General features: G+C 45.5%; 1 protein-coding gene across 1 annotated transcript in view; it reads right to left on the bottom strand.

Annotated features, from left to right (window-relative positions):
• Positions 1 to 4,792: 4,792 nt before the first annotated feature.
• LOC119431506 (aminomethyltransferase, mitochondrial) overlaps positions 4,793 to 22,882 on the bottom strand; it is a 28,692-nt gene continuing 10,602 nt past the window's right edge. Inside the window, exons 5-8 of the mRNA XM_037698989.2 lie at positions 18,504 to 18,649; positions 11,319 to 11,505; positions 9,587 to 9,709; positions 4,793 to 5,044 (exon numbers count right to left, since the gene is read on the bottom strand). Of these exons, the coding sequence (XP_037554917.1) occupies positions 4,827 to 5,044; positions 9,587 to 9,709; positions 11,319 to 11,505; positions 18,504 to 18,649 (674 nt within the window). The 3' untranslated portion in view covers positions 4,793 to 4,826. The remainder of the gene's footprint in view (positions 5,045 to 9,586; positions 9,710 to 11,318; positions 11,506 to 18,503; positions 18,650 to 22,882) is intronic.

Below are 22,882 nucleotides of genomic sequence, written 5' to 3'. Positions count from 1 at the left end.
AAGTTTAAGCATGTGCAGTTCGCACATTGTCTTTTTTCGAGCAATTGCATGCTGCCATTAGTAGGACAAATGTGCAGCCAGGTGAAGCACACTTGCAAATGAGAAAAGTTTCTATGAAGAAAATAAAGGACAAAATGATGTACAGTCTGTTTCACACTTAGGGGAAAACTCGGAGTGCATGGCATCGCGATGCGGCGAGCGCTGGAGTTTCGTGCCGGCAGCAGCTCGCGCAGGTGCAGACGCGCGAGGCACGGAATCTTGAACCGCGTTGACTGCTACGGCGGCACGCGCTGGCCGCATGGTCGAGAATCGTGCTACTATCAAGGGCAGTGCACGGATTTCATCGTTACTGCGGGAACTGTGCCGATATTCTTAACTAAACGTTGTGCGACGCCAATCTCTGAGCCTTCATTGGCGATAATGGGATCCTACAAACTTCTTTTGACAGCATCTTTCGTTTGTTCTTTCGGAAGGCCAGGGTACCGAGTGCGTGCACGTATATTTCTTCACTGTGTGTGCTACCGTAATACGCAGCGACAAGAAAGAGACACCAAAATGTGCGCGCAACTTGCTCGGTCTTTATTTGACGCGAAAGGAAAACAAAGCCCTCGGCGATAACTATGCGGGTCAAACACGAACACCTGTCTGGTTTAATGAACTATTGTCGAGAAGAATCACTTCCAGCTCATTGTCTTAACTTAAAGCATTCCTTTATTTGTATCCATTTGTTTCGTGTTTGCGCCTCAATTCCACGCCTCAAGCGTCTGCGCCTGCGCGAGCTGCTGCCGGCACCCGACTCCAGCGCTCGCCGCATCACGGTGCAATGCGCTCCGAGTTTTACCCTAAGTGTGAAACAGACTGTACATGGTGTGCTACAATTAACAGGTCGTACACTGTCGTCCACTTTTGGTATCGCTGCTTGTTGCTGGGCTACTTGGTTCATGCTTATGGCAATGCAATGCAAGAAAATGACTAGAACAAATGGTACCACTTATGGCACCAATTGTGATAACCATTTCTAATGATTGCCTTTGTGTCCCGCTGTCATATCTGATACACTGATACGTAGTTATACAGTGGTCAGTCACTAATTATATATGGACTGTAATGTATCACCACGGCCTCTGGCTAAAAAGAAAAAAAAAAAAGTGTGGCCTGCGCATCAGGCAGATTGCAATGGAAGCGAATTTCACAGCCGTAGTTGCATTCTTGACCGCTTGACTGGACCGAACGGCGCTAGCGGACGAGGATGCGTCTGCTTCCACAGGCGACGGCGTTCCAAGCGTGTTCCTGACGTATTGTCTATGCCGATCCCAGACAACAGTCCCTGACTGGTGGTGCCGTGGCGGATGACACCGTTTTCAATGCACGCGACAGGCCGCACCTCTCTCTCTCTTTTTATTTTTACTTATTTATTTATTTTTAATTTTTATCCAGTGGCCGTGATATTACATACTGCCAAGTGGCATGGCGTGGTACAGCAGGATGAGGCCGTGGGTTTGCTCCCACTTGTTGGGCATCATCTGCCTTCTGTTCTGTCTCCATACTTACCAACAAAGGAAAAAGAAATTACCTTTATGTTGGCTAGTTAATTCAATTTAGCTAATAACTTGAAATTCTAGCACAAAATCCAACTGGAAAAAAATAGCAGAGACAGGGTCATATACTCTTCCTTTACTCTCTTATTTCCGTAGGTTTCGTGTGATGTCCACAATTGGTTTTCTTGTTCGTTTACAACATACTAACAAGTCTCTTGTTTCCTCTGAATCCCCTCCACACTGTGAGCACAGGCTTCCGTCCAAATACTGTACTCCTATCCTATTCACTGTTTGTCACTGTGATGCGAGAAGCCCTCCCTAGCTGTATTGCCAAGGCCTACGCAACCACATCGTAAAATTGTGCACGCCTACCATATTGCCACTTTTCTCAAGTGTAGTGGGCAAAAGCATTCAGCCTTCTATAAAAGCAAACTGAGTGCTTTGCCTTCGAACTAGTCATGAGATTGCTAGATTTGCAAGTATCATCTATCTTGGATTCTCAATTAAGTGTAGTACTTATCACATCCTTGAGCATGCTGATATTGACAAACCTTCAGTGCCAAATTTTCCTGAGGCCTTGAACTGTAAAAGCTGTCCTGCTTGCCCTTTAAGGAATGAGCACAAGAGCTGCCTTTTATCTTCTGGATAGCAAGCTGGGAATGTTGTGTTGCTTTCAGCAAGTTTATTGGATACTGCTTCGCATTCTGTATTTGTGTTGCAGGTTTATGAAGTGGCACAAACTACAGCATCATGAAAACACCACTGAAGCCCTAAATTTGCCATTGTCTGACTGAAGAGGTGATAATGCTGTTTGATTAAAATGCTATACTTGTAATAAGAACATCTCACTACTGTGCATAATTTTTCTGTGAAGAGCAGTGTTAAAAAAATGAAGCAACTTTCTCTTTCTGTTCAAAATGATTGTTTGTTGCATGTGAAAGGATTAAGAATGAGATAACTAAGTAACCTCTAGCAGTTTGAATGTCTCTGCAGAGTTGATGTGGAAGTGTTCTTTTGGAGCCTGTAAGAAGATGTACTTAGCATTATTAAACATAACTTTTGGATACCGCATATTTCAATATGTGGCTGTGTAGCTTTTAGAATTCTTACTGAATTCTCATTGCATTCTAAAATTTGAGTGTTCATCCATCATTAGAAAATAAATTTATAACTAGCACATTATAGGCTAGTTTTATGAGCAACTGTGCATAATTTCATTAGTGCATTGTAAACATGTGACACCAGTGAGTCCAGGAAATATCAAACAAGCTAATCTGCTCTTTTAGGCACATTAATTAAGGAGGAAGCCGACTGATTACGACAGTTATCGAGACTGCACATTTGTTTCTTCAGTCATCACATGACACCGGCATGTAATGGAACACAGCATTACATAGCATGAGCACACAGAGTTTCCTACAATAGAGGGAACTCTAGCACTAGTGTCTACAGGAGCTGCAAGTGTGGCAGCTCAGCCTGCATGATGGGAATGACGGTAAGGAGCACGTGGATTCATCCTCCTGGCTCCAAATGGCAATACTTGATCATTTTCGATCAAGTATTGCATTTTAAGTGCAACAATTTGCAATGATTTTGCATGTACACAGAGATTTATTGCCTTGGTGTACTTAGAAAGTTACGATTCCTTGGAAATTTAGAAAGATAAAGCGTAAACAATAATGCCGCAAGAACATCTGTAGCTGAAGCTTAGACAAATGATGGTGTGTATAGTGTACACATGTGTACATGGCAGCTGAGCGATTTCAGCACCCTCAAGTAATTTTTATAGGAAACTATATTCCTGAAACCTCTTTTAATTATTTGTGCTGTACTGTTAACCTACTTTAAAAAAGAAAATGCTGGATGTAGGTGAATACCTGAGTGTCATCTTTCTGTGTCCAATGTTATTCCTGACAGTGTTCTTAAAACAGCGCTATGGATGAGGACAAAAAAAAAAAAAAAAACACAAACAACAGGACTTTCCGTTCCCGTCCATAGTGCTGTTTTAAGAACACTGTCAAGATGAACCAACTCGCTCAGATCAAGGTATTCATATTTTTCCTATTGTATTGAGAGAGCAGCACTGGATTACTATGGTTATGTTCAGAAGCATTTCTGACATTGTACCATAAATAGGTAAAGGTTCTAAAAAATGTGTGTTTTTAATGTGCTCACAAAACAATTATGGTGACTATCTGGCTTCAGGTTCAGGTGTAAATTAGTTTTTATTCAGGAGGCCAATATTTCATCATTTCAGTCCAATATTAAGTGTCGCAGTAATCTGTGGCTGCTAAATTTCGCCGAATCAAAGGACAGGTGTGTGCTCGACAAAAGTGTGAATTTTTGTGGGACCAGCTTTTTGCCAATTGTAGGCGTTTCTGTAATGTACAAAAATGAGCCCCGAGTTTGAAGTATAGTATACTGATACAGATTACCGTTTGTAAAACTACTCTTGTCTGTGAGGCAGTTGCGAGAATGCTACAATAAATTCGTCGGCAATTTCCCTGAGAGCTTGCAAAAAGGCACCTGGATTGCCATCAATGCGTCGCAATAGGCAATATCATATTAAGTAGACTCTAGGCAAAAGCAAGAAGCTGTATTTTCTATACTCTCTTTGAAAGTACTTTATCAGTTTTGGTAAAATATCAGACATGTAATGGACACTGCATGCAAGTCTCGCAGATGTGAGCCCAGAAAATGATACTTTTTACAAACAGTAACTCAATAGTCCGCGATGTTTGTAAAATCTTGCTGCATCATGAAAACCGCAGTGACCTAACTTAGCTGGATGTTTCACCAGAGAATCCCAGCAGTGCCTCAGTGCCTTCAGTAGTCAAAAAAGTGTCAAAGCAGACAATGATCCACCACTGTAACAACTTTCACAATAAGCCTCCTCCACATACATCATCAGGTGGTTACCTAGCAGCACCAGCATATTGAACTCAGTACCTCCCACATATGAAACGAGCACCCCACCACAAAGTCATCGCTGTCGCTAGACATACAAACAAATGCTGGCACACTGGCTTGATGAAGCATCCCAGTAACCCAAACCAAGCAAAAATCTGAAGATGAGGATGGAGACTGAAGAACAGGCCATTGAGGTGTTCTGTCTCCATGAGACAAGAAAGGGGAAGATTTACGAAAGGCATAGCTGCGTAAGCTACCGCTGTCACTGCCCAGCACCCTAGATGAAACAGCAAGTTTTCTTTAGTACCAGAAACTGCACATATCAGCATACAAGCACACTTAAAACAATTTGATGAGTTTATTTATCACGTCCATAACCTACCCAGTGAAGTAATGGGAAGGCACAAACGGCATGCGTGTCACGGCGGCCTCAATGCGGCGGCCTCGCACTTCAAGCTGCACAGCTGTGCCAGCCGTGCTGTATTCGCGTGGCACATATGCCATGGAAATGTTGCTGCCCAGGCTAGGTGAAGGCAGCCCACTCGTCACGCGGCCAAGTTCCTTTGAGCCTGCCGAGTCGTACACCACAGCGCCATCTGTTGGTGATAACGGCACAGTGAGTGGTGCCTCCAACTAAAGGAGCACTAAAGGCAGTCACTAAACTGGCTACACTAATCGGCTACCGTTTCGGCAGTCTCCCGGCACTTGCTTAGTGGAAGAAAGCCAGTTGCCAACGCAGACCACCTGGCTGACAGAATGGTAGATTAATTGACAAATCAACTAGTAGGCTAAATATGGGCCTCCGGATTAATACTGACTCATAGGACTCTTCAACACCCACTGAAATCTAAAGCCTGTTTCACATGCAAGCGTTCTTGGCCCAGAAACGGCATGGCAGCCGTCATGTTAGCAAGCCTCCTTTCCCAAAACCAGTTTTTCGAGCGGCGAGAGCGGCAACCAATGGCATCCGCTGCCAGTTTGCAATGTCTCGCGCTGTGTTCAAGGAGCTGTTCATCACTAAGTTGTGCAGCGTCCACTTGTTTGGGATGCTAAAATGAAGGATTTCCTCAACAAAGATAAGAGGAGGATTCTTTGGGAAGAAATTATGGGGTGAAGCTGAATTTATACTTGTCGTCGCAAGTGGTGCATACTTCCATAAAGTAAAAAGTCGGCGTCACTCGAACCGGATGTGCGTTGGTGCCTCAGAAGTGCCGCTTGTATCCATGCGTTGTTTTCGAGTTCCATTCTATGGGGCTAAATTATTGGCATGCGCTGTTTTATTCTTCGTGCTCCTCCGCCCCGATTGTGACACCCATATGGGTCCGGTCCGAGGGGACGAAATTGCACTCTATGTTTCGTTCGCTGCGCATGTATTTGTTGGGTGTGTTCGTAGTTTTGTTCGGTCTTGTTTCTTCAGTTAAATGGACACGTACTCCGAGCTCTACAAGGGCGTAGAGGCGAAAAGGGACGCGAGCTTCTTTGAAAGCCATCCATAGGTCTCTTCAGTTAAATGGTCACGTACTCCGAGCTCTACAAGGGCCTAGAGGCGAAAAGGGACGCGAGCTTCTTTGAAAGCCATCCATAGGTCTCTTCAGTTAAATGGTCACGTACTCCGAGCTCTACAAGGGCCTAGAGGCGAAAAGGGACGCGAGCTTCTTTGAAAGCCATCCATAGGTCTCTTCAGTTAAATGGTCACGTACTCCGAGCTCTACAAGGGCCTAGAGGCGAAAAGGGACGCGAGCTTCTTTGAAAGCCATCCATAGGTCTCTTCAGTTAAATGGTACACGTACTCCGAGCTCTACAAGGGCCTAGAGGCGAAAAGGGACGCGAGCTTCTTTGAAAGCCATCCATAGGTCTCTTCAGTTAAATGGTCACGTACTCCGAGCTCTACAAGGGCCTAGAGGCGAAAAGGGACGCGAGCTTCTTTGAAAGCCATCCATAGGTCTCTTCAGTTAAATGGTCACGTACTCCGAGCTCTACAAGGGCGTAGAGGCGAAAAGGGACGCGAGCTTCTTTGAAAGCCATCCATAGGTCTCTTCAGTTAAATGGTCACGTACTCCGAGCTCTACAAGGGCCTAGAGGCGAAAAGGGACACGAGCTTCTTTGAAAGCCATCCATAGGTCTCTTCAGTTAAATGGTCACGTACTCCGAGCTCTACAAGGGCCTAGAGGCGAAAAGGGACGCGAGCTTCTTTGAAAGCCATCCATAGGTCTCTTCAGTTAAATGGTCACGTACTCCGAGCTCTACAAGGGCGTAGAGGCGAAAAGGGACGCGAGCTTCTTTGAAAGCCATCCATAGGTCTCTTCAGTTAAATGGACACGTACTCCGAGCTCTACAAGGGCCTAGAGGCGAAAAGGGACGCGAGCTTCTTTGAAAGCCATCCATAGGTCTCTTCAGTTAAATGGTCACGTACTCCGAGCTCTACAAGGGCGTAGAGGCGAAAAGGGACGCGAGCTTCTTTGAAAGCCATCCATAGGTCTCTTCAGTTAAATGGTCACGTACTCCGAGCTCTACAAGGGCCTAGAGGCGAAAAGGGACGCGAGCTTCTTTGAAAGCCATCCATAGGTCTCTTCAGTTAAATGGTCACGTACTCCGAGCTCTACAAGGGCCTAGAGGCGAAAAGGGACGCGAGCTTCTTTGAAAGCCATCCATAGGTCTCTTCAGTTAAATGGTCACGTACTCCGAGCTCTACAAGGGCCTAGAGGCGAAAAGGGACACGAGCTTCTTTGAAAGCCATCCATAGGTCTCTTCAGTTAAATGGACACGTACTCCGAGCTCTACAAGGGCCTAGAGGCGAAAAGGGACACGAGCTTCTTTGAAAGCCATCCATAGGTCTCTTCAGTTAAATGGTCACGTACTCCGAGCTCTACAAGGGCCTAGAGGCGAAAAGGGACGCGAGCTTCTTTGAAAGCCATCCATAGGTCTCTTCAGTTAAATGGTCACGTACTCCGAGCTCTACAAGGGCCTAGAGGCGAAAAGGGACACGAGCTTCTTTGAAAGCCATCCATAGGTCTCTTCAGTTAAATGGTCACGTACTCCGAGCTCTACAAGGCCCTAGAGGCGAAAAGGGACACGAGCTTCTTTGAAAGCCATCCATAGGTCTCTTCAGTTAAATGGACACGTACTCCGAGCTCTACAAGGGCCTAGAGGCGAAAAGGCACGCAAGCTTCTTTGAAAGCCATCCATAGATCTCTTCAGTTAAATGGTCACGTACTCCGAGCTCTACAAGGGCCTAGAGGCGAAAAGGCACGCAAGCTTCTTTGAAAGCCATCCATAGGTCTCTTCAGTTAAATGGTCACGTACTCCGAGCTCTACAAGGGCCTAGAGGCGAAAAGGGATGCGAGCTTCTTTGAAAGCCATCCGTAGGTCTCTTGCATCCCGGTGGCCCAGATGGCACCTACACGCCTTGTGGCATTCGAAACCAAGAGCCGTAGGTAGACATGCACGTGCTTCATGTACAAATCACAGAAATACAAACCAACCCATTCCTTTGCTTCCATATGGATTTTTAAGCTGTTGCCTATAAGAAGCTAAAGCAGAAATAAATGTGAATAAAAATTATTAGCAGTACAACACACATTATTATTATTTTCTGCAAGGTTTACGATCACAAAACTGGAGCACTGACTTAACACTGATGAAACCCGCAGCTCAAGCGTGCCAAGACATGGAAACGTTGAGCAAAGCACAGCTCTTGAAGACCACTGAAACCCGCGGCTCACGGGTGCTTTCAACAAGCAACACTGCACATCACAGTGGCACACATCACGCCAAGACAGAGCATGTGAAACGAAGGTGCGTCTGCCACCGTGCTGTCGCTTGCATGTGAAACAGTCTCAAGTGTTTTCGCATTATGCTCCCATTGGAATGTGGATGCCACAACTGGGAATGAAACCTGCAGCCTTGTGTTGAGCAGGCTGGAGTACAACATCGTCGAAGCCCGAGTTCGCTTCCTCAATAGCTCTCAGATCAAAATTACTTCACTGATGACATCACAGGATCACATCCAAGATTTTGCACTCTCGCGCCTTGAAGCATTGGGCCTTTCCCCTACATGAAAAATTCTGTAAAAGTGAACAGCCCAATTTTTAATTAGAGATGTGGTGCACTTTTTCTTAATTATCAACAATGAATAGTGCTTCAATGCCACTCATATTGGCTCAGAAATTATAAAGTGGTGCTGCCAGCAGTCATTCACTTTTGTGTTTTTATATTGTTGTGTATCAAACCTCTGCTACTTGATACTTCACGAGTGCAATTTACAAACCTTGCTAGGCTTGATATAACCAACTTCGATTAATTTAATCCTAGTGGAACCTACAAACATTGCTCAAGTTACTCGATTTTAGTTTAACTTTTTATAGAGCATGAGCATCTTTGGAACATTCACACACACTTGAATTAAATAGCACAATAAATTAGCAGAATTTCACAATATTTTTTCTGCAATGTCCCTTTTGTCTATACAGTCCAATGTTGCAAGATCTGGCCAAAAATTAAATGTCTACAACCAGCCTAGTTCTCGCCACCAATAAGCCTAAATTCAGCACTGCTACCACTTTGAAATGTAGAAGGCAAACTGCAACATTATAACCATGAACCCAAGAAAGCAGCAGTAGGAAGTTCTCACATGCTGTCAAAGTGGCGGCACAGTTTCGCAAGTATATTAGGTAAGAGTTGCTCGTAATTTGCATCACTCTCTGATCCAATGTAAACTACTAAGTTTCCCTTAAATAAGGCACCAAAAAATTAAATTGCGTTCTAGTAAAGTTAACTATCATAAAATACTAAAAGTTGTACTACTTAAGTTCAGTACTACTTACGGTAGTACTCAACTTAGATGAAATATTTGGCAGTTCTATATAGAGATAAAAATTGAGCAGGTGGAGAGAAACATGTCACCTGTTCAGAGATCAAAATTTGGGGGATTAAATAGAACACAGTGTTTGTTTCGTGTTTCATGAAGTACGTCAAGAGAGTCTGTGGGAACTATGGAAGTGGCAGAATGAGCAATGACTAACTACAAATCATCTCTGTCCTACATCTGCCGAATTCATCCCATGGTGCCATTGACTATGTTTCCCTTGCTTTAGCTCCCGCTCTGTCACTTCGAGTCCACGACCAAACCAAACACTCACTGCGTGCGGGTGGTCCAGCACTAGTGGCAACCAGCCCCACACGCCGCCTGCTGGGCTTCTGCTTCAACTGCTCCAGAATGACGGGTGCGCCCGGGAAGTCGGCCAACTGGCGTCTGCGCTTGCCTGTGCAGTCCAGTTGCATTAAGTTGAAATAACTAAATAAATTAGTCAACATTCAGCACAAACATTCATACAACAGAAGAGGGCCATCCACTCTAACACTGTATCATCTAGTGCTTTTTCTAAGCAAGTTCGCCCGGCTGGTTGTTTTGGTAAACATCCAGCCAGGCGAATAATAAAATGGTGGTGCAAGAGGTGGAAATGTCCCTAAAAGCACGGCACAGAGCGCTGTCTTTTTTCCCCGTGCTATGGGCTCGACCACAATGCATCTCTGACCAATGGGAGAAAGCTAACTATAAAATCAAATGCGAGACTCCAAAGGAAGGTTTCACCACACACTCAAAGTGCAAAGTGGTGCAGCACAGTGCAACCGTGGCGGCAGCAGCATTGGAGAGACCGGTGCAGCAGCCCGACTCATGGGCAGCAAGGAGAGGCTAAGCAGAAGCTACGGATAGTGTGAACTACCAATTTACAGGCACTTGCTTTACAAGTGCATCATTGCATGCTCATCATTTCTGTTTTTCTGAACTCTCATCCGTGGCTAGGGTACATGGCTTCAGGTCGTGTTATAACACAGTATTTATGCAAATCATAACAGGTGTTGAATCCAAGCTGGTAACTAGAAGCTAGGTCAAAAAAGTTTCCTCAAATGTAAGCCACCCAGAATATCAACAAAAATAAAATGTACTTCACCTACCGTGCAAGTCTCAAACACTTTATAACTGTGTGAAAAAATGAACACATGCTCTTGTGACATGTGACACAAGCTCACTCACTGTCACCTACATTGGCATCACATGCCATTTTCTTCAAGTGACGTGCTGTCCTCGGCTATGTCCAGTCCATTGCTGTTGAAATGCATTCTTTTTAACGCATTTTCCGTGGGCAGACTGTCTATCTACTGTCTCTACCCATTTCCCTGCCAACCTATGTCATGGGCAGTCCAAGGCCAAAAAAATTAAACGATAGCCTTCTGACGATGAATGTTGATCTTAATGCTATTAGCATTGAAGCAATGTAACGACACACTGTATTGCCAACGCCAAACTGTCTATGCAGCCAGGATCCTCTTTAAAGATGTGGTGGAATGAGTTTTAAAATAATGTCTTCCAATGCACCAACACATCAACTGCTATAAACTGCTATCACACATCACTGCACATCAACTGCTATCTTTAGCAATACCCACTTTGTTTGCCAGTTTAAGTTTAGCAGATGCATTCGCTCAGTCAGCCAACTGATGTAGCAACTTGGCTGTAGTCCTCAAACAGATTGTTGACATTAGCATTAGCATCTGCAAGTTACCTGCAGAATCCTTGAGCCACATATTGTTACACTAACCTTTAGAACTGTATCATCAAATCTAAAACAACCCTGAAGTTTCGTTTTCGAGTTCTTGTAAAAATGCACTGGTTTAGATTCAAGTAAATGCAGTAATAATAATAAACATAATAATGTTTCTTTTTTGTAATTTTTCAGGCATCAGAATGTTCATACATGCAAGCACAGTAACTAGCTGCTTATTGACAAAAATACAGCACTCCTGTGTGCATCAACACATAAATGCTACAGCTTAGGCTTTCTCTCCAAGTATGTTTTCTGGCAAACCCACCAATGGTGAAGGTTAGGCCGGCCTCAACAGGGGTGGTCTCCTCATCAATGTCTTGACCGTAGAGGCAGAGACCTGCCTCAATGCGAAGGGAATCGCGAGCCCCAAGACCGGCCAACTGCAGCCGACCACCAGAGCCCGACAGCAGCTGCTCCGCCAGCGGTGTCACTTCTGCACTTGGCACCGACAACTGTAATGCAAGACATTTCTTGGGGTGCAGTCACAGCTATATCCCTTTTACAAATGCAAATTTGCCATGTGGCATTTTTGTTCTTCCTTCAAGCAAACAATAAGAAGTTAAGCATAAAATGCACAGCCGATCTGCTTAATGGGCTCGAGCGCTATAATGGCCCTCATTGTACATAGGAGCAAACTTGGCGATAGATTTATGTGGTCTAACCTCCTCAAGCAACACAGAGGTTACACGAGATGTTGTATTGGAGGCCTCCCGATTAACTTTTACTGACCAGGGTTAACAAGCACCCAAAGGAACCGAACCTAGAAACTCAACAGCAGAATTCCACTTCGCCACTGCAATGAGTATCCACCAATGTCACTGATACTGAAAGGACACAAGTGAATGCTCACAGCATGCTTCAGAAGCACCTACATAGAAATGTAACATTGCTACTTGTTGCTGGGCTAGCCAATTTATACTTTCTTGAGACATAAAAATGCGCAATACTAAATAATAATAATAATAAAAAACAATTACAAACTACTGTCCTGTTGTCTTTTTTCTTCATATAGTCTCGTGCATTTTTACACCACAAGCAAGTTTATAAAGTTTACCATAAAGCATGGTATTTTGTTCTTTAATGAATCACACACCTTACTTAACTATGCTTTTTTTATTTTTTCTGTACGTTATCATATGAACACTTGATAAAACCATTGCAGTTTAGCACAGTTATTCTGCACTGTTTATAACTAAAGGTTCGTAGACCATGAGTAGGTAGAGCACTGCACGGGCCAAGGCCGTCCGAAGCGTTTGTCGGCGGGCTCGGGCCGGACCTGGGCTTAAAGCCGCGGGCCCGGGCCAGGCTCGGGCTTGAAGCCGCGGGCCCAGTCTAGACTCGGGCTTGAAGCCGCGGGCCCAGGCTAGACTCGGGCCCGCTCATTGAAGGGTCTAAGTAGGCCTTCGAGCACATGCGACCGTTATGCATTGCATCTTTCAATGAATTCTGTGCCAAGCTGATGTTACACGTGCAAGGTGACTGTCATCGTCATCATCAGCCTATATTTATGTCCACTGCAGGACGAAGGCCTCTCCCTGCGATCTCCAATTAACCCTGTCTTGCGCTAGCCGATTCCAATTTGCGCCTGCGAATTTCCTAGCTTCATCACCCCACCTAGCTTTCTGCCGTCCTCGACTGCGCTTTCCTTCTCTTGGTATCCATTCTGTAGCTCTAATGGTCCATCGGTTATCCATCCTATGCATTACATGACCTGCCCAGCTCCATTTTTTCCGCTTCATGTCAACTGGAATATCGGTTATCCCCGTTTGTTCTCTGATCCACACCACTCTCATGACTCTATGTCTTATCAGATGACTGTATATCTTATCAAAGAAAATAGTAAAACAGATGAAGTTCTCATTTTTAACAGCGGAGCTGCTTCAGCCGGGCGTAATGTGTCTGCTGAATCCAAAAATGTGGGCCGATCCTGGCAGGAGTGCAGAAAGGGTCCACGCGCAATAGCGCATACACCTGTGAACTAGCGAAGCTGAGCCTGGATAAGTCTAGCTAGGAATGGTGGGGACTACTTAAACTTAGTCAGTCATCGATAGGCAATTGATAGCCAATCAATAGATAGTCGATAATCGATGAATAATCAATAAATCCCCAAAAATGCTGCAGATGACTTGGTAGTGCTTATCCTAGCCCAAATACGTGGCCAATATCCTGCGATAGACAATCGATAGCCAATCAATAGCTAATCAATAATCAATGAATAATAAATAAATTCCAGGAAATGCTGGGGATGACTTGGTAGTGCTTAGCCTAGCCCAAAAGCCAGGACTAGCTAGGTGCCCATCAGCTCCGCTGTCTATCTGATTCCGAAATATCATCACTGAAAACCAAGTAGAAGTGCTCTAAAAAAATTGTTGTATCAGCCAAGGTGCCGAAAATTTTCGCGGAAATCGCGAAAGAACGGCGTTTTTCAAGCCACGATATCTCCGGAACGGCGCAGCCGAGCGCCGCCATCTTGGTCTCCTTGGAAAGCGCATTTCTCCGTCTTCAAATCTGCCGCTTCAGCTATCTCCTCCATACAGAAACAAGCACACAAAAAGCAAATGATTGAAGGTCGAGCCGGAGCCACCGATTGGCCGCGCCCGCCACGTGACTCCAGCGCGGTTCGCCATTGGTCCGGTGCTCGCTCCGTGATGGCGTCGTCTGCTTCGCTTGTTGCGGTTTCTTCGCGAGCTCCGGACAGTTTCCGTAATTTCGACGAGTGTTAAAGCGGGCGCTACGCGCACATCGCAGTAGCGTGGCCGATCCCACTTTTTGTGGACGTCTCAGACCCGCGGCGAAGCATTCCGAGCATCGGTGACGCGGACTTCGCGACCGAGCTTCGGGCACGGAATGCTCGGACACGCGGCTAAGCCTCTCGCGCGTAGGCGTCTCCGACTCGGCGATGAAGCACATCGCGCGCGGACTTCTCGGATCCTTGCCTAAGCATTTCGTGCGTTGGCGCCTCCGACTGCGCGACTAAGCAAATCGAGCGTTGACTCCTCGAGCCCGCGGCTACGCATTTCGCGCGTCGGCACATCGCTCAACGAGTGTCGACTCCTCGGACCCGCGACTAGGCACTTCGCGCGTCGGCACCTCGAGCGTCGACTCCTCGAGCCCGCGGCTAGGCATTTCGCGTGTCGGCACATCGCTCATGGAGTGTCGACACCTCGAGCGTCTATTCCTCGTACCCGCGGCTAGGCATTTCGCGCGTCGGCACCTCGGACTGCGCGATTGAGCTTACCGAGCGTTTGGACCCGCGACCAGGCATTTCGCGCATCGGCACCTCGGACAGCGCTACTAAGCTCGTCGAGCGTCTATTCCGCGGACCCGCGACCAGGCATTTCGCACATCGGACCCGCGACTTAGCACATCGCACGCCGACTCTGTTATCGTAATGCCACGATATCTAGTAATAATACCTATCATACCACCCTGTTTCTTAAAGAGAACCTCATCATGAGCTCTGTTCACTAGGCCACTTGCGCTGGCACAGACACCTGGCTGCAGAAGTGAGGCATGATACAAAAGTACAGGCTGGAAAGCACCTAGCAGCTGCATTGCTGCCTATTTATCAGTGGCTCTCCTAACCTCCATAGCCATTGTCAATGGAAGATGATTCAGAAGGCTGCTGAGAGCCTTCATTCAGTAACATGGTCGATTCTACCAAAAGAAAACAATGCCTCACTGACTGCACTATAGGCTGCTATCAATGAGGCAGTCTGCAGATACAACGCTAGAACTACTGTATATTTATGCCCACATAGTTCTGCACCTCACTTGGTTTGAAACCTAGGCACCATGCTCTTTGTAGAGCAGCAGTAAAGAATGCCATACAAACATGAAAAAGGCAGAACGAAGGCTCAGCAGACCAGAGGCCACATGTCCAAGAAGCCCCACGTCACAAAACACATCAAAGATTACAACTTTGGTGCGTTTTAGAGAACTGAAGAGAAGGTGCAACTTTGAGAGCCGTTTTCTCAAAACTGTTTTTTCGCCTTTCTGCTCAGTTTCTGGAGCTGATTTCTTCGTTACCGTTTAGCCTATTTTGATTCTGTTTTTTTTTGTCACGTTCCTTGGACTACAGTGCAGAGTGCAGGTCGAGACAGTCTCGCATTTTTATCTTGACATTTTATAAATTTATGGCGTGGCTATTCGTTCACCCCGAAAGTGTGCTTGGTGCGAAGGTAACTTGAAAAATGACTATCTAAAAAATTTGTGTTGCGAAAAAAAAAAAGTAAGACTGTCACGACCTTCAGCACGCATTGAGCTACGCAGTCAATACTCAACGAGCCTTCCATCATGTTTTTTAAGCTCCCCAGGCCCTCCAGAAAGTTCAAGAGATAAAAATTCTGCTCAATAAAATGTTCTCAAGGTATCACTCTGAAACTTTTATGGAAGTATCAGGGAGACATTCTAAACATTTGTGCCAATTTTCATCAAAATCCATGAAGAAATCAGGAAGTTGATTTTCAAAGCCACGTCCCCCCTTAAGCATTGCGCCGCCCAGTGCAAGCTACGCTAATTTTTTTCTTTTTCGCAAAAACGAACATTGTTTCTGCGTAAGGAAAAATAAATCATACAAAGAACCCCTCCTCAAACCATTTCCATGTTACGGCTTTTGCGATTGCACTATTACCAGTGTCGATACTATTGCATTATTTTAGTGCTAAGGCCAGTTACTTGTGTGCTTTAATGCATAAAACAGCATTTTCCTAAAAAAAGTGAACTGGAATGCCCATGCATTTCGTCGGACACTTTGAAAATTAACATCTCGAAACTGGTTCAGTCCTGAGAATTCCTTCCAAGTGGATACGCCTTGCGAACTCGGAGGCTGCAATTCGATCGTAGATTGAAAGATGTGCATTAAAATAATTAAAAAGGTAAATAGCGCAATTATGTTACATATTTAATTAGGCATATTGATCATCCATTAGGCCATCCATGTCAGAATTAGCTTGGAACTACATAAAACAATTAGCCTCCTTAGAGCGTCGTCGCATTAATGCAAACACAAGAAATCCTGAGATATGGTCTATTCCATACTTCAGAACACTCTATAAGCATCAGTCGTTAATACATAACCTACCATTCACTTTGAACAAATACAAAAATGTCAATAATTTCAGTAAGAAAGAACTCAGCTCATACTTTGGTCGCTTGTAATGTATCTTATGTGATTATTATTCTGCCTTTGTGTATGGTTCTGAGTATATAATGTCCATCCTGTTTCGTTTTCTTAGCAAATGTTAATCTTGTAAAATTCAGTCTCATGCTATGTTGTATAGCTGGTGTTGCATTATTTTGTATAGCTAGTATTGCTATTGTATATTGTATATAGGCTGATGATGATAATGATTGCTATTGTAGCGTTGCTTAAAATGCATTCTGTTAAAACTTTTTCCAATTCTGTTAACTCGCCGTGGCAGAAATATTCTTTGTCTTTCCGTTCATAGCTATTTCGTCTATGAGGAATTCCAGCAATAGCTGGAAATATATGTGAATTATTGTGCATTTGTGCACATTGTTTGCTGTACTATTGCCTTGCCTGGTCTTTTGGGTCACGTCAAGCTTTTAGTCCAAAATGACCATCTAGCATGTAAACTGGAGAATAAATTGATTTGATTTGAATGATTTCGTCGGACACTTTGAAAATTATTATCTCGAAACAGGTGTAGTCCTGAGAATTCGTTACAAGTGGATACGCCTTGCGAACTCGGCGGCTATAATTCGTAGGTTGAAAGATGTGCCGTAAACAAATAATTAAAAAGTTAATTAGCATAATTATGTTAATTCTTCAATTAGGCATTTTGATTTCTCCTGGAAGTAATGGCCGCCTCATCGAGTAGTTTAGATAAAGGATTATAATCGTGCTATCTGCCACAGGAAATCTTAAAAATTTGGTTCAGCTAAAATGAAACACCCTGTATATTTGCATGATAAATGACCATCATAGAACCATGTACAAATCAAGGTAAGTGCATGCGCACCAGCGGAAAAATAGCAGCACAGGCAATGGGCCGGATTACTGATGTTCCCGTGGGAGAAACAAAGATTTCTGCCTTTTATTGCTTATATGCTGCAGCTGATTAAACCTCGAGAAGGTGAGGCTGACAGATACGATACAATCTGTAAGTAAAAAAAATAAATTTTTTTCTTACAGGCCGGGCCTGGTCATGCACACGCGGGCCCTAACTAAACTTAGTAATGAACGCCCGGGCCTGGGCCTGGGCCGGGCCCGGGCTCAGTAACATGGGCCCGGGCCGGGCTCGAGCTTTGTATTACGGGCCAGGGCTGGGCTCGGGCCGGGCTCGGGCTGAAAAATCAGGCCCGTGCAGTGCTCTATGAGTGGGTAATGCTGGACTAATGGTTAAAGATGATAAAAAGAAGCAAGAAATCACTGGAAAAGGAAGAACTCGGTTTTCGTCAGCCAGAACAGGTAATCAGAAAAGCTAGCCAGAAGAAACCAGTGTTTATTGCACTGAGCAATGGTTCAGCACAGATTATGCTGCTGCTCTTCTTCAAAGACAGGATACAGGAGAGAATGGATGGGTGCTGCCAGGGAGTAGGAATGCAACAAAAAATTACTTGGTTATCAGGGAAATATTGGCAATGAGGTGATGATATGCATCTCCTTTTTTTGGCCACCAATGGCCAAATGCTCAGTTGACCACTTTCAGCTGTACATTCACCTTCACATGGTAGAACATCCACTGCTAAGCTTTGATAAATAGTAGTGCCCAGCGTTCATATTGCAACATTTTTCCTGCTGACAGAGTCAGTGCACTGATTAAATGCATGACACCTAAATAACGATGACTGAAGGCATATCTGCCCACAAATTTCCTTTAAAATGTATAATTCCTCTGGTACAGCTAGCCAGCATGGCCTGAAAGTGATTGAATGAACAAATTCTGGGGTTTTATATGCCAAAATCACAATATGATTATGAGGCACGCCATAGCGGGGGATTTCAGACCACCATGGGAACTTTAACGTGCCCCGAATGCACGGGACATGGGCATTTTTGCATTTCGCCCCCATCGAAACTTGAACGTGGTTCCCTAGGATGTCATTAACAGGAACAAGATCTCTCTCCCTCACCAAGTGGAAATATAGCCCAAGATTGTGTTATCGTGCAATAGACTCTGGGTTCCCAAGGCATTTTCAGGATTAAAGGCCATACCAAGGAGTGCATTTTGGTGTAGGTAGCACACCACAAAACAATTATAAAGGAAAGAGACATCTCCCTTCCCTTTGCATGCATTCATTCATTTTTTTAGTGCGTTACCAACAACAAATCATGAAGTACCAACTCACCTGAACCGCTATGCCAGAGAGTGAAGTCTCTGGCACTGATAGTTGCTTGCTGTCTTTAGACAGTCTCAAATTTGTCCCACCCAACTTTTGGAAGAGGCCAAAACAAAATAATACTAGTAGCAAAGATACAACACACCTCAAAGCCGTCCTCGCCTGTGTACCCACAGCGGGTGATCCTGCAGCCTGGAATGCCAGCCAGGGTCACTGTGGCACCCCGCATGAAGTGCAGCGATGCCAATGTGCAGTCGACAAGTGGCTGCAACAACTCGGCTGCTGCAGGTCCTGAAAGGTCGAAAAGGCCCTCAGTACAGAGCCTCACTTGCAGCATTCTTCAGTGCAGTACTGATTAACTCCGCAAGGTACCGTCGGTCCACTGTGCTGGTAGCTTTGGGGGCTGGTGGTGTGCAGTCAATGAGCACCGCTAAAGAGCCCACTACACCATATTTTCAAACCATGTCTTGCCTTCTTGGACATTTCGTACTGTGACAGAACAGGTCACCATCCTCTATTTAAGACTTCTTTATCAGTGCCAAAGAGTGCATCTGCACATTTATGTGTAAGCCCGCGCACACACTCTTCTTTTCTTGTGCACTGAAAAAGCAGTAGCAAAGTCTGGTGCAGGCTATCACTCAAAGCATAGTATGCACTGCACGTAAAAGAGGTCAAAATGTAGCATGTCTGAACTCTGGTATTTAGTAGAGTGCTTTTACATTACAATTGGCACAATACCATGAGGGGTAGGTCTTCAGTAGAGCAGGACTTCTTGCCTCGGATAAAGTGAAATGCTTCCCAGTGCCATGATCATAACCCATGCCACTAGACTAAGGTTGCTATTCGGGCCTGTAGGTGTGCCATTAGTACAGATTATGAACATGTTAGAGACTGCAAGGACAACGGAAAGAGAAAAATGACACACCATGTGTGTAAAGTTGGTCTCTTTCTGTCATCAAATCCACCTTTACTTTCAAAGTCAAATTAATTTGACAATTCTACGACTTGACTTTGACTTTCTCTCATCCTTGTTCGTAATGTGCTATATCTGTACTTTGTCACTAGCTTTCCTCCTCCAGAACTAAGGTGACAGCAAGTTACACAGGCTATCAGATATGCCTCTTTCTACTTTCATATTGCACGGCTGAAATTTCCATGCATGTTGGTACTATTAGCTCATAACCAAAGTGGAGCACAAGCATTAAAATTGTGAATCCTAGGTGGGAATTGCTTGGGCGATACTTCCTTATGAATCCTGCAACGTAAATTTAAGGAGGACATGAAATAAAATGACCAGTCAATAACAGGCCTGTAGCTTTTACAGCTGCAGTAAAATAGCTAGCTGGGCAATATGGAATTGTGTTGGCAATATGGAATGAATTCTTTTTTTTTTTGCAGAATTCAAGACAAAGGTCTTGCAATTCATTTTTGTTGCCTCATTTTCTAGTTAATTTCTTGGTTTTTAAGACTGAGTTCTCACTCAAGATAGAAGAGGCATGTATCGCATAACTACCTACATACTGAATGTTGCAGAAATACAAGCACCAGATATACACAACTCTTTCAGCTAAACCACTGGCTGATTTCCACTCAAACTTCGCATAGACGACGGACAAAGCATTTTGCTGTGACATAGCCTCCTATATTTTTTAATGCCCGCGCAGTGGAGCGGCGGAGGCCATCCGCTGGCCTCCCCCTTCCTCCTCGATTTACGCCTGCTTTCTCCGCAAGAGGCGCTCGCACCCCACACCCCATACGCGAGCTCCGCCTCGCGTTCCTGCCGACACGAGCGGCGTTGCTGCCGATGCGAGCGGCGTCGCTTGACGCGTTTCGATCTTGCACGCAAGAGGGTATAAATACGGGTCCACCACTCGTGCTGCCAGAGTCCGACGAACGCCGTAGGCGCGCTTGCTTTAGGGGCACAAGTTCGCCCAATAAATTCTATTTTAAGTTCATCGTCGACGCAGTGTTACTTTTTTGTCTACCTGTGTGCCAGGCAGCTCACCGTCACCTACGTGACAATATTTCATGCTGCATTACTTTCGACATACCGATTTGGTTTTCTATCCGCAGTGTGGAATCAGTTGGGGGGTGCCCTGCGCCCGACAAGATGCCGTACTGCTGCGTACCACGCTGCAAGTCTTCGAGCAAGCAACGGACGCCGGGCATATCGGTCCACGAGATACCAAGCGATCCGGAACTGTGAGCGAAATGGCTAAAGGTCATTTCTCGGGACGACTGCACACCGAATACGACGTCGTGTTACTCGACTGTATGCAGCCGACACTTCGGTTCCTCCGACTTCAAGGAGGGCTGCAAAATTCGCAAACTCAAAAAAAACGCTGTTCCCAGCATTTTCGAAGAGTATCCTGCGTACCTGCAGCCTCCGAAAAATAGAGAGAGAAACGACGCGTCTGTGAGAAAACGTGAGGCAGCTGCGCCAGTGAACACACCACCGCCGAAACGAAGGGCAGTTGAGAGCCAACTGGAGTCTCCTTCGCTTCCTCTCAATGACTTGCCGTCCGTCGACGTCGCCTCTCAAGAGTTATCACTGATGGATTGCTCCGCAACCGAACTGCCGCTACCTCTGGAAAACGGCGCAAGTGAGCGCTGCATCACTTCGACCGTGCAGGTGGACAGAGCTGTGCAGGTGTCGTCATTATTCTCGGTTTCGGCAATGGACAAACGAAAGTGGAGACGTAAGGAGCGAGACTTGAACGCGCGAATTTAGCGACTCAAGAACACCGTCGACAAGTACAAACAGGAACTGCAAAAGCTCAAGGAAGAATGCTATGTGTCTGCATTCCTGCAAGTTGTGGAGAAAGCGAAAGAGAAAGACCTGGCTGCTTCAATATTAGTGGAACAAGTTCAGAATTTCGCGAGGAAGAAACCAACGTGGTCTGAAGTGACAGTGCGCCATGCTATGGTTTTGCGTAACCTCTCGACTCGTGCATACGAACACGTAAGGAGCACAGGTATTCTTCGGCTTCCCTGTCGAAGTACCCTTGAGCGCTTTATGGGCTCATCACGTGGAGTAGTTGGCATGACCGAACTCGTGAAGCAAAGGCTGTCTGCAGAACTCGCTTCTCATCCTTCGTTGCATGCGAGGGCATGCTCTTTAATTGTAGACGAAATGCGCGTCAAACAACGGCTACTGTATCACAAGCAAAGAGATGCCTTCATCGGCGAAGTGGACTATGGTGTGAACTTCCCCAAAGAAACAACAAATGAGCCTGTGTTGGCCAACTCACTCTTGTGTTTAGTCCTCAACGGCCTTTCAGTTTCGTTCAAAATACCCATGGCGTACTTTTTCGCGAGAAACTGCACTGGCCGTGAGCTGCACATGCTCATGAGACATGTTCTGAAGGAAGTTGAAGAAATAGGATTTTTCGTCGTGCGCATTGTCACAGACAACCACAAGATGCAACTTCTGTGCAACGGAAGCCTCAAGCATTGCATTGACCACTCTGGCAAACCGAATCGAAAGCTCTTTCTTGCATTCGATCAGTGCCACCTGATCAAAAACGTGCGATCACAGTTTTTGTCCCGTGACATCGGAAAAGGCGGCGAAATATCAGCGAACCACTTGAAGAGCCTCTACAGAATGCAGCAAGGCAGCCTTGTAAAGCCAGTACCATTTTTGACGAGAAAGCACGTATTCCCTACGAATATGGAAAAAATGAACGTGCAGAGAGCAGTGCAAGTTTTTTCTCCTCCCGTGACAGCTGCTATGAAGCTCTTGCAAGAGCAGGCAGGCCACACGTGCGACGCAAGCTTCGCGGGTGTCGGACCGACGGTGCAATTTATGGACACCGTGCACCGCTGGTTCGTGCTCATGGACGTGAGTAATTGTACCCAGCACATACATCTTCTGATGTATGTGCTGACTGCAAGCAGTTTGAATCTGCAGGCGATGAACGACTAATCTGGTTGGAGACAAGCTTCCTCGACTACCTGGCCTTTCTCAAAAGTCAGTGCCTGGCAAAGAACTTTCTAACCAAAGAGACTTATGAGATCACAACTCGTTCGAACGTTGAGTGCATTAGATATCTTCTTGAAGAGATGTCTTTTCACTTCGTTTTGACGAGGAAAATGTCATCGGACCCAATCGAGTCGTTCTTTGGCTGGCTCAGGAAATCAGCAGGATAAAATGACCAAACGGACGTCCGCGCCGTGCTCACAGGCATTGAGAAAACCCTCAAGACCGGTATCGCATCGGCGTCGAGTACAAGCAACATAATGGCAGCAGAAGAGAGTGATTGCTTGTCAACGCTGCCGCAACAGAAAAACACAAGGGAGCAAACCAGCGAGGAATTCCCTGCAGATGCACGTAGAGAGCTCATAGAGCGACTAAACCGAGATAAGCCTCTACTTCCCACTCCAGATGTGGCCGCATTGGCTATGGTTGGTGGCTACCTCGCAAGAGCCGTACGAGAAAACTTCGAATGTGTGGAGTGCTTCGCGCTCTTAACAAAGCCAAACGCCTCGACACCATCGGACTCGCTCATTAAACACCAAGACCGC

This window comes from Dermacentor silvarum, chromosome 10 (genome assembly GCF_013339745.2).
Source record: "Dermacentor silvarum isolate Dsil-2018 chromosome 10, BIME_Dsil_1.4, whole genome shotgun sequence".
NCBI lineage: Eukaryota > Metazoa > Arthropoda > Arachnida > Ixodida > Ixodidae > Dermacentor > Dermacentor silvarum.
The sequence above is the reverse complement of the archived record's forward strand: the minus strand, read 5'-3'. Positions and strand labels throughout refer to the sequence as shown.